Source organism: Amblyomma maculatum, chromosome 2 (assembly GCF_055883805.1).
Source record: "Amblyomma maculatum isolate TAMU_Amacu chromosome 2, ASM5588380v1, whole genome shotgun sequence".
Taxonomy (NCBI): domain Eukaryota; kingdom Metazoa; phylum Arthropoda; class Arachnida; order Ixodida; family Ixodidae; genus Amblyomma; species Amblyomma maculatum.
The window spans coordinates 71708882-71721947 of NC_139345.1; the positions used below are offsets into that span (position 1 = coordinate 71708882).

General features: G+C 46.2%; 1 protein-coding gene across 1 annotated transcript in view; it reads left to right on the plus strand.

The window, feature by feature from the left end:
• Window positions 1–13066, plus strand: part of Schip1 (Schwannomin interacting protein 1) — a 141661-nt gene that overhangs the window by 99495 nt on the left and 29100 nt on the right. Inside the window, exons 5-7 of the mRNA XM_084592009.1 lie at window positions 599–682; window positions 1949–2971; window positions 5197–5581. Coding sequence (XP_084448135.1) covers window positions 599–682; window positions 1949–2971; window positions 5197–5581 — 1492 coding nt within the window. The remainder of the gene's footprint in view (window positions 1–598; window positions 683–1948; window positions 2972–5196; window positions 5582–13066) is intronic.

The window sequence follows — 13066 nt, forward strand, 5'->3', positions numbered from 1 at the left end:
CTGAAATTAACTATTTATTGGGCTGAGCTAAGCGCTCGAAACATTCAAAGAAGCAACTCGGCAGGTGTGACAGCAACAAGCGTGCTCGGCGATCATCGAGCTACAGAATTCCCGCCTCTCTCGGCTTCACACCTTGTAAACCTCGCTCGTAGACATTGAAATAACGTGTAGTAATTTTGTATGGCAATATCGAACAACGTATAACCATATTCGCACGGCTACACATACTTTATAGATAGAACTGGCAACGCCTTATTAAGAAAGCAAGTTATAAAACCGCTGGCTGGCAGCGTTGAATCCGAATAAATAAATAAATATTGCGAATATATGCGACAGTACAGTGTTCAGAATTTCTAGGTAGCCTAAAATGCAAGTTTGTCTTCAGCGTTACGAGACCATGCGAGACATGTACTAACCCGTCCATCACTACAGTCACGCAGATACCTTATTAATTTTATATCTGTTTCGTTCTGCGGATCTAATTATACTGCATCAAAGAAATCACCCAAACTTTAGCCCGTAGTATGGTTAGGTTTTGCCTTGTCACTGCTCACGAAGCACCCTAAATGTGTATTGATGGCTGTCATTGCTTCCGCAGTCGCCACGTCAGCCCCCGATATGAGGACCGACTGAGGTCCTATAGAGGTCTCTCGGAGCGCAAGTCACCACCAAAGAATTTTTTGTGAGTATTCACCGATACTTTTCGATCGTCTCCCCTATTTTCGCTTCCATTATGTTGTTCGTACAGACATTGCTAAATACGTTTTAGCGTCAGTGTTACACTTATTCAATCTGTTGTATGGGTCGCATATGCAGCGCAATATAAATATGCCTTGTAAATATCTGCAAAGTTCAAGCCGAGAAAACAAAAAATTAAAAAAACTTCTGCGCGTTCTTCTTCAGCACAGCAGTGTCGACGGGTTGATCTAGCTTTACACAAGTGAGCGTTTGTAGCACGAATTCGAACGAATGCACAAAGTAAGAAACTAAATGAAGACAAGAAAGGTTGTTGTACGTAGGAAACACGACTGTCACAAACTTTGCTGCGCATTTTGTTTCGCTATAAAAGTATTTTTTTTAAATGTGAAGTATACTAGGGGTGAAGAAGGAAGGAAAATATGTCTACTGACACACTTGTAGGCCTGGAACGTTGAGAACGCGGTGCGCAAAGCGCGCGAAACGTTGGAGAAATTGGCTGAGCGCAGCACATAACAAAAAACCGACCCTGCGTGCTTTTTTTGCTTATGATCATACCGGTAAGTACGGGGCCTTAATATTTTGTTGAGACGCGGACGCCCCTTCCGCTATATTGCCCAAACCCTTAAGCCGCTCACTCACCCTCACCGACGCCCTGCAAGCTCATGCGAGCTCCGCCGCCTGTTTGAGCTAACCGAATAACGCGGTAAAATTTCCACGTATTAGCGACCACTGGACGTCGTAGAATCGCAAACAAGTCATGGACATCATAGGGTAGTAAACAATGGCACTAGAATAAATAGCTACGCCGTAACCAAAAAGTGATGGGACCAACCCTTAGCGCTGTGTTGTTATTGCTGTTGCCGCTGAAGGAATCACACGTACCTAGAGTGAGTTATTAAAGGCAGTTGAAAAATTCACCATCACTTATATCGTACGGTGTGTGAAGGTTTAGAGAACGGGAGCTATGATTTCGTAAAATATGTTGAAGTAGCATGACTAGCAATCGAGGAAACTGATAAGAAAAAATTTGAAAGGAAGGTAAACGAAAAAAATACTTTCACATAAAATCTCCCACTATGAATAAACGAACACATCCGCTTTAGGAATTCCCTGCTACTAGTCCCGCATTTCACCGTTTTCTTTAATTCTTTTTCTGTCTAATAAAGCCCGTCCCCGTATTTAATGGGTTTGGGCGCTCCTATATTTGCAAACGTGTTCTCATTAGTGCACGCTGCCGATTTCCGTGCAGGTTTCGTACCCCGGCATGGCCTCCCGAACGTGGCGCCCCCTGCGACCTGGCCTCGCCGGACGTCGACAGCGTCCGTGCCATGTCGTTGTCGTCGTCTGAGCCCGAAGACAGGGAACTATCGGACAACGACGAGGAAGAGTTCGAGGACACCAGCCCGCTGCTGGCCGCCGCCAAGGCCAACATACTGGCCGGCGACGACTACGGCTCCGGCTCTGAAAACTCTTCGGCCGCTTCGTCCTCTTCCGACGAGGAAGAATCGTCCGAAGATAGTGGAGTCACCGAGATGAACGTGTCGAGGGTCGCGAACAAGAGAATCGAGCCCAACAACAACTTCATCGATTCGCTGCTCCTGGGAAGCTCGGACGCTCAGCTGGACACTGGCATCGACGAAGTGACGCACTTCGTCACTGCCGAGCCGGTCACTGCTCTGATGGCCAACGTCCTGTCACTGAATGTGGGCCCCTCGCCCACGTCCGGAGACTACAATGACTTCAGTCCCATGAGCGAAGGAAGCAGCACGGCGTCACTGGCGTCCTCGCTGACGTCATCCATGACTGGAATGGTCTCAATGACTTCTTCGACCATGTCTGTGGACTTGGTGAGCAATGCCAACGTCCTCAGGGACGTCGCATGGAAGCCGGACGAGGGGTTTCTCATGGACAAAGTGAAAAAGACTGACGCCAACGTCCGCGAGCGTGCGGCCGTTGACGATTTTGGTGACTTAAGGATTGTGAACAGCGCCGACACGTTCTCTTCAGTGGCTGAACCTGACGAGTTCTCCAGTCGAAGCAGGAGAAAACCTTACTGCGAAGAAGACATGAGGCTTCTTCCGGACCTGCTGCCCCCTCTGAGGATACTGGAAGAGCGCGAGAATGTGTTGAACTCCGCCGCTGCTACTAAGGCTGAAATTGATATGCAGAACGCATCTCGACGAAAGCACCTCCTGGAGGGAAGTGCCGAGAAGCTTCCACCTTATTGTGCTGCAGCGGGTGAGGACTCGATGATTGCGGATGATATGTCTAGGTAAGTCGGTTTACGTGCTATTTTTTTTAATTATGTGTTCTATGTTTGAACTCTCGTTCTTTCTGACGCGAAAAAAAAAAAGAATTCTATGCCTATTTAAATCTTCTTTGTCGCTGTCGCCAGGAGGCAGCTAGTTCATCCGCTACTTTGTCATATTTATAATTTGTCTGAGTAAATAATGCAGGTCAAAAATTGAATGTCTGGCCTACCAGAATGCGAGGACACTGTTCTCAATTATGTTCGTTATGAGTCGGTATCGTCCCATTGTAACTATATGGCGCAATTACCCGATTTTTAAGATTAGAATTCGCATTGTGCACTGTGTTTTGAGTTAAGTGTCTCTCGTGTGGTCGAGGGGAACTTTGTGGCAATTAAAAATGACTAGTGGCTTAACATAATGTATTACTATGAACTTAGAATGACATGCGCAAAATGTCAGCAGTTTACCACACAGAACATGCGAGTGCTTCGGGACCTGAAGGCAGTTGTCAGAGCGAACATGTTACATACTGCTCTTCGAGGCTTTAAAGAGCGCTTCAGTAGTCGTACTATTTCAGTGTGCATGGTCTGGTCTATTTTTACATTTAACAAGGACCCTAACAGCACAGGCATGATGGCAGTTGATACAAGAGAAAAAATTCAGGGGACACTTTGGCTCACTAAAGTGTTTCAGACGCACTGATAGGCATTGACAAGTACGGTAATTAGATAATTAGTGTGTTGTACTTCAGTCAATTACCAGTACAAGGCATACTTATCAATAAACCTGAATTCCTGTTCAGCAAGCGCAAACTAGAGCTAATTGCGTAATTAGCACTACTATGCTAATTAGTGTAATTGACAATCACTTCACTCAATTGTAAGTACACCCTCGTTGACTACGTCCACTTTTAGGAAACAAATTAATGATTAATTAACCTAATTCGGTTATATAGGCTATTTGGTCAATTAACTAAACTCAGTCCCACTTACTTGGAGCATCACTATACAATCTCTTTAATTGGTTGCATGGTTACTAAAAAAAGCACGATTGGCCCCGTTTGAAATTTGCGCACTGTGACGTGACGACCATTTCGGCCAATTGAAAAGCTTGACATTTCTGTCGACAACTCCTGCTTACAACGATGAGGCATTAAAGGCTTCCGCTTTAATATACAGTCGGAATATGTGTGCAGGGAAGGAAAATCTCAAAATGATGATGGGCAATGGCAGCCAGGAGAATAAGGCAGACCAATATATATCTTGGGATGCTAAAAACAGTTCATAAAATGTGATTGTTTCATGACTTAAAAAGTAACTGCGTTATCATCTGAATTTAGTGTATACGCTGCTGCCTTGCACGAGGCAGACAAAAATAATAAATGCAGAAACAAATGAGACTGTAGTTACAAGATTGGCAATTGCTTGTGCACTCTTGACATCTACTCATTAGGCAATATCTAATTAATTTTCATAATATTTTTTTTTCGTGCTCTTGAACTATCAGTGAATCAGCATTCATGGAGCGACCTGCGGCAGAATAGTCTGAAGGGTCATAGCGAGGGCGTGACGTCGCTCAAAACGCGTCGCAGCGAACTGGGATGTAACTCAGCCCGCATATTTCTCGCACGTCGGAATGTGGAGCCGCGTATGTAGGGGCTTGACCAATTAAAAAGCCTACTGCTCGAGAATAGTGCACGCCGCGCCGCAGCATGTGCACTTCCTTAATTTTGTGCACCATGTTCTAAACATGGACAAGGTTTAAAAAAAAAAAAAAGATAGTTCGCGCCAAGGAATGATCCGTTTTCTTTAAGAACGAAATCGACAGTGAGGAAACACAGCAGTAAACATTCCCCATACCTGGACACATCGAAATTGCGCTAATTTCGCTCAACGGCAGTGCTTAAAATAATTTAGATCGTAGCTGTCTGATGCTTTTCGCAGTTTCAAGAGCTAAGTGGGAGGGGGCAGCATCCTGTAGCGTTGCCTCCACAGCCCGAAAACCACTTCCTCTGCAGGTTCAGACAAAGCAACCAACAGCGATGTGTTGCCAAGGTGAACTGAGTACAGCACCTTGAGAACTCAAGACAAGAGAAATAAAAGAAAAATGCTGGTTGGGACCGCATCCTTTTCGACTTCGTTCATGATTGCTTGCTTTTTCGCCATCTTCTCCGGATGCTTTTTCAAACTTTTTTGTGTGTGTCCATCCAGCGGCAACTGAGTGGCAATCACGCGCCCGCGTGCAGGTGGGCGCTCCCGGAGAACGTGGCCAAAATTTTCGACAAGGCCGAGCTGACGCGAGAAGCGACCACGTCGGCCGCATCGCTGCTCAACTTCACGCCGGAGAAAGTGCGCCGCTCGCGACTGTCGGTGGCACCGGCCCCGGGGTCGGCAAAGCTCGCCACTGCCGCTGAGGGGACCGGCCGCCCGGCCGCGCGCCCAGCCGCTGCCTCCGCCCCTGCCAACAGCGCCGGCGGAGCGGACAGACGCAGAAACCGGGCGTCGCTGTCGCCCGAGCGTTGCGGCGACTTCGACGTGTACAACATCGAGACGAGCATGCCTACCATCGACTGGGAGGCCATGGAGAGGCACCTGAGCCGCGCCGCCAAGGAGGACGACTGGCTCGCTAGGGTGAGGGAGGATCCACTATTCAAACCTTGGAAGCAGTTGATTTTTAAGGCGAAAGCCTTTAATGACTCATGCTGTCGTGAACAAAGTGTATCCCGCTTTTGCGGCGTTCTTATTGGCCGAGGCGGGATGACGTCATAGAGGCCTCGACCAATCACAGAGCACCACAGTATGCGCGAATGCGCGCCTTATATAGCCATATGTCAATCAATGATCAGGTTGGTTGGTTGTTTGGTTGGTTGGTTTGTGGTGTTTAACGTCCCAAAGCGACTCAGGCTATGGAGACGCCAATGATCAATCACTAATTAATGAAATAATTAATTACAAGTGATGACAAATTAAATAATTATTTTTTGAATGGTGGTGATTGTGGTTTGTGGAGTTTAACGTCCCAAAGCGACTCGGGCTATGAATCATGATTTAATTACTTATGTGATTAAATTGTGACCTACTTAATTACTAATCACTTAATTAGCTAAATAATTTATTAATGCAAGTTGCATAGCAGAACGCGGCACTCGGGCTTTCGCCTTTCACTACTTTAGTCGCTAAAGTCCCTCATAATTTGTTTCAGCATTTGACGGGAGAGATGAATGCTTACTGGAAACAGGGAAGTAAGAGATAACGTGAATAATGTGACACTTTGTAAATGCGATAATATTAAAAGCTTCATTGGGGGAAAGTGCGTTGTCTGGCATTGAATTTGGTGAGTGTCTGGCGAGAAGTAGCGTCACTTGACCGGAAGCAGCGATTAAACGTGTAGTGGCGTACCTTTGTCGCATCTATTGCGCCCCCCTATAGACCCTTTCAAAGAAGCATCCGACAGCCCACTAATCACACTAGAAATGTCTGGTCGCGCGGAAAGCCATCTAGGGATCCACAAACACATCGACGGAAGAATGACACGTACGAGATGTCATGGCATCAACAGCTTATAATTCGATTGAATGGCCCATACACATCGTGTAATTCTTTTTGTACTTTGTCCTGCCTGATTAGATCTCATTTGCATGGGCTAGGAGAGTGGGTGGTGAAGAAAGCTACGGAGTTCCCTCACTGTGGTATGCTAGGGTGGAGGAAACGTCTCAGAATTTACCACTTTTGTTAGCGCAACAGGCCATTATCCGAACAGTCGTCAAGTTACTTGAAAGCTCTTTCTAAGTTTTAAAGCCTTTTCACTGTGGCGTGCTCTACGAGCAAAAAAAAAAAAAATTTGATGCCTTGGAAAATCAGTGGGCAGTCAATGAATGCCTCAATGATTCTAAGGCGAAGAAGTCTTTCAAAATGTAGCTTATGAGTCTGCGCTTCGTACATTATGTGTTTCAAGTGTTGCTTGATGCTGTCCTGAACATCACAAAAGTTAAATCACACGCCCTCGTCGTGTATTTGTGTCTACTCAAAAGGTATCATAATGCGCGAGTACAGATCTAAAAGTAGGTTGTGAAATTAAATTCTAGGATTTGGAGCATGTCAAAACAAAAATGGTAGTTAACTGTGTCAACGGGCCCGTCGAAGCCAGTAAACAAACAAAAAAACAAACACCCCAGTGCTTCTACAAACGATAACTGAAGCCTGCGCTTTCAAAATACTATATAGGTAGCATTTCCGCGGCCTTCTGTACTGATGAAAGCCTATGCCAAGGACCTAGCATTGTGGCCTCGGTGACGGCCGGTGTGCGTGTCTTGAGAGGCACTATAACTTATGTGACACAAGAGGACACAAGCACAGAAAATCTGCACAAACGCTTCTAGCTTGCACGGCGCTTCCGGTACGCGGTGCACAGACCTGAACCAGTAAGTATATGGGTAACAATGGCTGAGAATTGAAGAGCTCTAAAAGACAGGTCCCCTTCATGGATCACTGCCTTGTCGTGGCGGAGGGGCTAGCGACACTCGATGAAGTCGTGAGCTCTGCTGTGTAGGGCCACCCAAGATAGACAGGTCACGGCAGAGAGTTCTGACAAAATGTGATTCACTGGAGAAGGTAATGGCAACCCACTCCAGTTTTACCTGCCAAGAAAACCAAATGGCCAGTCACAATAGCATTGATGATATGGCGCCGGAAGATGAGCCTCCTAGGTTGGAAGGCGTCCCACATGTTACTTGGAATGAACAAAGGGCGATTCCTAGTAGCTTCAGGACGAATGAAACGGCTGGGCTAAAGCCAAAAGTACTCTCAGTTGTGGATGTGTCGGGAAGCGACCGGAAAGTCCGATGTTGCAAGGAGATATATCACATAGCAACATGGAATGTAAGATCTATGACGCAAGGTAAACTGGATGTCGTCAAGCGAGAAATGGACAGATTGAACATTGATATCTTAGGTATCAGCGAGCTCAAGTGGACCGGAATGGGAGAATTGAACTCCGGCGACCATTATGTATTTTATTGTGGGCACGAATCCAAGAGAAGGAATGGGGTCGCTCTCATAGTAAACAGAATAATGGGCAAAGCAGTGCTAGGATACAACCCCAAAAGCGGCCCAATGATTTCACTTCGGATCCAAGGTCACCCTTTCAACATAAGTTATCCAAGTCTATGCACCAGCCATTACTGCTGAAGAAGCTGACGTTGAGAGATTTTATGCGGACCTGCAATGTCTTTTAGACCGCACTCCATCATCAGACGTCGTTTTTCTCATAGGAGACTGGAATGCTAAGGTCGGGAGGGAAGAAATATCCGGAATTACAGGCAAGTTCGGTCTTGGTGAGCCAAATGAATCTGGGCAGAGGCTAGTAGAGTTTTGTCACGAAAACAACCTGACCATAGCGAATACTCATTTTCAACAGCACAAGAGGCGCCTGTACACATGGACTTCACCGGACGGTCTGTACAGGAATCAGATCGATTATATTCTTTGCCGGCAGAGATGGAGAAGCGCTATACAAGCAGTAAAAACAAGGCCTGGGGCCGATTGTGGCACCGATCATCAGCTTCTTGTTGCCAAAATTAAGCTTCGATTGAGGAAAACGCAGAAAACTAAAAGGCCTTTCAGGTATGATCTGGATCAAATTCCATCAGAATATGCTGTGAAAGTGAGGAATCGATTTCAAGAATTAGATCTAGAAGACAGAAAGCCTGAAGAGATGTGGTCTGATGTTCGTGATATAATACAAGAAGTTGCTACTGAGGTAGTTCCAAAGCAAAAGAAATGCAAGAAAGCAAACTGGTTATCTGAAGAGGCTTTGCAAATAGCTGAGGAAAGGAGGATGGCAAAAGTTATGAGGGAAAGAGAAAGATACAAGGTTCTCAATGCGGAGAAAGTGAAGTGGAACTCAAGAGACTTCTGATGCGCGTACAAGAAGAGAGTGAGAAGTTTGGGTTTAAACTGAACATTAAAAAGACAAAGATCATGGCGTCTTGCCCTATCAAGTCCTGGAACATCAAGGGACAAGAAGTGGAAGCTGTGACAGATTTTCTCTTCTTGGGCTCCAAGATTACCCCGGAAGGAGACTGCAGCCATGAAATTAGGAGACGCCTGCTTCTGGGAAAGAGAGCCATGGTTAGCCTTGACCGCCTAGTAAAGAGCAGAGACATTAGTCTGCCAACCAAGATCCGTATAACTCGTGCTATGGTCTTTCCAGTTGGGATATATGGATGCGAGAGTTGTACTGTGAAGAAGGCTGACCGCCGAAGAATTGACGCGTTTGAATTGTGGTGCTGGCGGAGACTCTTGAGAGTTCCTTGGACTGCCAGAAAATCAAATCAGTCGATACTGTCGACCATAAACCCTGACTGCTCATTGGAGGGTCAAATTCTAAAGTTAAAGCTCAGCTACTTTGGTCTTCTGATGAGAAGAGAGGAGTCGCTGGAGAAAGATTTGATGTTGGGAAAGGTTGAGGGTCGCCGGAGAAGGGGTAGGCAGCGAACGCGATGGTTAGATGGCATCCTCGAGGCGCTGCAGATGAAGTTATGTGATGTTAGGAAGATAGTGAGAGACCGGAAAGCGTGGCGTGACATGGTCCATAGGGTCATGAAGAGTCGGACACGACTGAATGACTGAACTGAACTGAAAAGACAGGTAAAAGATGCAAAGAGTAAGCGCTGGCCTTATTCAAGAGAGAAAAAGTGGACTCTATACCTAATTGATCCGCGCCCTACTCATTTAAGCGCGATCATGGTACCTCACAAACCCGAAAGCGAACAAATTAAATTTAACCAAGGGGATTACAAACGTGGGTTATGTGGGAAATCTGCAATAACAATTTAAAAAAGTCACTAATATGCGCCAATATCCATCCCGATATCGATGCAGGCACGATCACTATCCCTGATGCCCAAAAATATACAGATAGCGAAACTAATGTAAATGAACCAGTGGTAGACGTCAGCAAAAAGGAACTGAAAAATCGCTGGATTGAAATCGGGGAGGGGACATAAAGATGCAAGGCCAAGAATAAAAACTGATCGAACGTAAAACTTCATAAAATCTGTATTTCAAGACCAAATCAGAATGCATAGATAATACCGTCACTTTAAAGAATGGTTGGAGCAATATGAAGAAAAAAATAACCTTGGAGGCACTTGTCACCCCGTTAAAAACGCGAAGCTCGTATCATCGAGCGATCCTATCGCGGGAAGTTGGAATGCTTAGCACACAGATTTTCTATAACCATCATAACTAGTCGGTGCTAGCAGATGAAGCCCTTTTTAAGTCACATTATTCAGGACCTAGGAAGAGCAGGCCATAAATACTATCATCGCCTATCATTTACCTCACTATCTGTTTTTATAGAGATATAAATTGCAGATGAAAACGTCCTAGAGATAAGCTAATATTACGTTTTGTCCAGCTCGAATCAAATACGGACCGAGTAGTGAAATAATCTAAACGAATTTGAGTCGGGTACCTTGTATGAATATTCGACAACTGGGTTAATATTCAGCGAGCCATCATGCAAAACAGCGAATTGATGATTTAAGATGGCTGTAGCCTGAAAGACGCAATAGAGACCTTCATTGGATCCATCACAAAGGCCAAGACATTTACTATACGCACTCAAATTATCTGCGCAGCAAACGTACATTTTTTTCTGCTGATGACGAAAAGGGTTAAACTAGCACCGCATCTCAGTGCACGAAGGTGGTGAGAGCTGTATACGTATGAGCCATGACTTCAAAGATCGGGTACCGCACATCAGATTTGCTGAATCTGCCCGGGCCCTACGGCGTTGCTTAATCTCTGAGAACACGTATGCACAGAGCTTGTCGAAAATTTAGATCCCATGAGGGTTGGTTCCAATCCATGTAGTGAGGCTCCTTCAGAATTCGTGGAAGCCCTACTCATTCTTGAGGGCAGGACAAAAGATTCATATACCTGAGGTGATTGGGAACACTGCGAATGCATCACGAGCCACACTGCATGCCTCAGAAGCAACTCCCTGGGCTCCCGATTTGACAAAGATCCTTCCTCCCGCACATACCGGTCGCGGCAGTGTGGCACATGGGATGTGTGTGGGCTTTTTCGAATATCCGTGAAATAAAAATACAGCTCTCCTTATTCGAAATTCATGGCAATTATTATATATGTATTCAAAAGCTCAGAACCCACTATATTTGTTTTAAATGATTTTAAACAGAGCCGTTCAAAAGAATTAAGGGTGCATTTGAGTTCCTCCTTAATGATGGCTCCCAAGGTGCTTCCGCATCGAGAAATCGACTAAAATCGACGCGCAGTTTCCATTTCGGTAGGCAGTTTCAAACTTAGAACGCGGAGGTACCATCTGTCTTAACAACGACGTATCAGATGGAGATAGAGTTCCGGGGGCCGCCACATGCCGGCGCCACAGGCTTTTTCCACCACATTTTTTTACGCCATATCTCAATCCTGGGGTACGGCGGCCGCGCTGCTTTTCGACCGAATGAACCCTATACTCTATCGCGTAGTATTTGATTCGTTCCGCGGATCGAGTAAACGGGTACCCGGAACGCTGTTCGAAATTTTCGAAAATTTTTTCACCTCTAAAATATTTCCACTCAGTTGCATAGTGACCGCTGCTAGCAGCCAACAGTAGGCCATAGTTGGTGATGTCCAGCTGATATGATCCATTACGATGTTCAGGAATGCCGGGTAATGAGTGCCAAGTATATCTAGGCGTTGAAGGGCTTCTTTCCGTCTATACCTGCCGCTCGCTAAAGAACAAACCATAACAGGAAGAAAACTGCATGCTTCCCGTCTCAGTCCTTATGGCAGAGAAATACCGATCGGCTGGGTAGGCAGCAACAGCACATGCATATCTGCGCAAGCAGAGATCCCCTTCTTATGTCGTTCGCATTAGATGAAGCAAATAAACAGGTTGGGGGGGAGGGGGGGGGGGGGGCAAAAGCTGGAAAAATAGTTGTGATTTAGCTCTGGTTAACCCTAGTTTAATTGCGAAAGCAAGAGCGGAAGCTTCTTTTGCCTGTATATTCCCCTATCACGCACTATCAGTGTAAGGTGCTACATTATTTTAGACACTTAAGCTCATCCTTTAAGGGCATGACGCGATAGCGTAAGCTACCAGCCCATTTATCGTAGGGGTAACAATAAAGCAAACGGTTCTGGCAGGGGGATTCTGATATTACCCTCCTATATTAAAGGAGCGACCCGAGTTGGCAGCTCCTGCCCGTGGCATAGGGGTAACGTGAATTGAAATATCATGGCAGGCTGATTTTTTTTATGAGGAGACCGTAGTTACGCCTCTTCACGGCGTAGCTGCTGCCACCCGAGGTCTCGCTTTGGCTATCGTAGTATTGTTTTCGTAATAAAATGACTGACTGTAGATCCCTGCACGATCAAACGAAGTTGCGAAGTGCGGCGTATCATAATCCTTCATGGTCGTTTTGGTGGGTTTAAGCACCACCATAATCAGCGTCGCTTTTGCTGACTCGAGAGGCCTGCCCGTCCTTCTCGGCAGCGATTAGGCTGACCTCGTGGGGCTCACGTGATGGGAGAAGCCGTAGCCCGTGAAGGAAGGAAGAAGGGCTCTCGAACCGCGCGAACGGGGTGGGATCGCTCTTGGGCTGTTTGTTTAGCCAGAAGCAACACGAGAAAGGGCACGCCGGCAGAAACGAAGAGCACATGTCCGAGGGCGATAAACCGCGACTAAGGAAGGATATGCATCCTCGCTTACGCCCTGCGCTTTGCTGGGGGCACCACATGCAAAAGGAGGGGGAGCAGAGTAGCCGGGACTAAATAACTCCATTCAACGGCAGACGGGGTTCATCGCCCGCAGCTGTCTGCCCACTCTACTCCAAAGATGGCGCAGAATGTCAACTGCCATATTTTGAACATATTGATAATTGAGGTGCTCTCTACTTTGGCTATACAGGCCTATTGCTTGAATGCACGCAGTCGTACCCGGCCCTTAAAATGTTCACATAAACAGTCGCATCTGCGAATAGTTAGTTACCGGCGTAATTCTTACAAACGGAGACGCGCCGTGAAGGCCCATGGACACTTGAATTATACGCAATTATAATTGAAAACGTGAGCTAGTTGGCAGGGCGG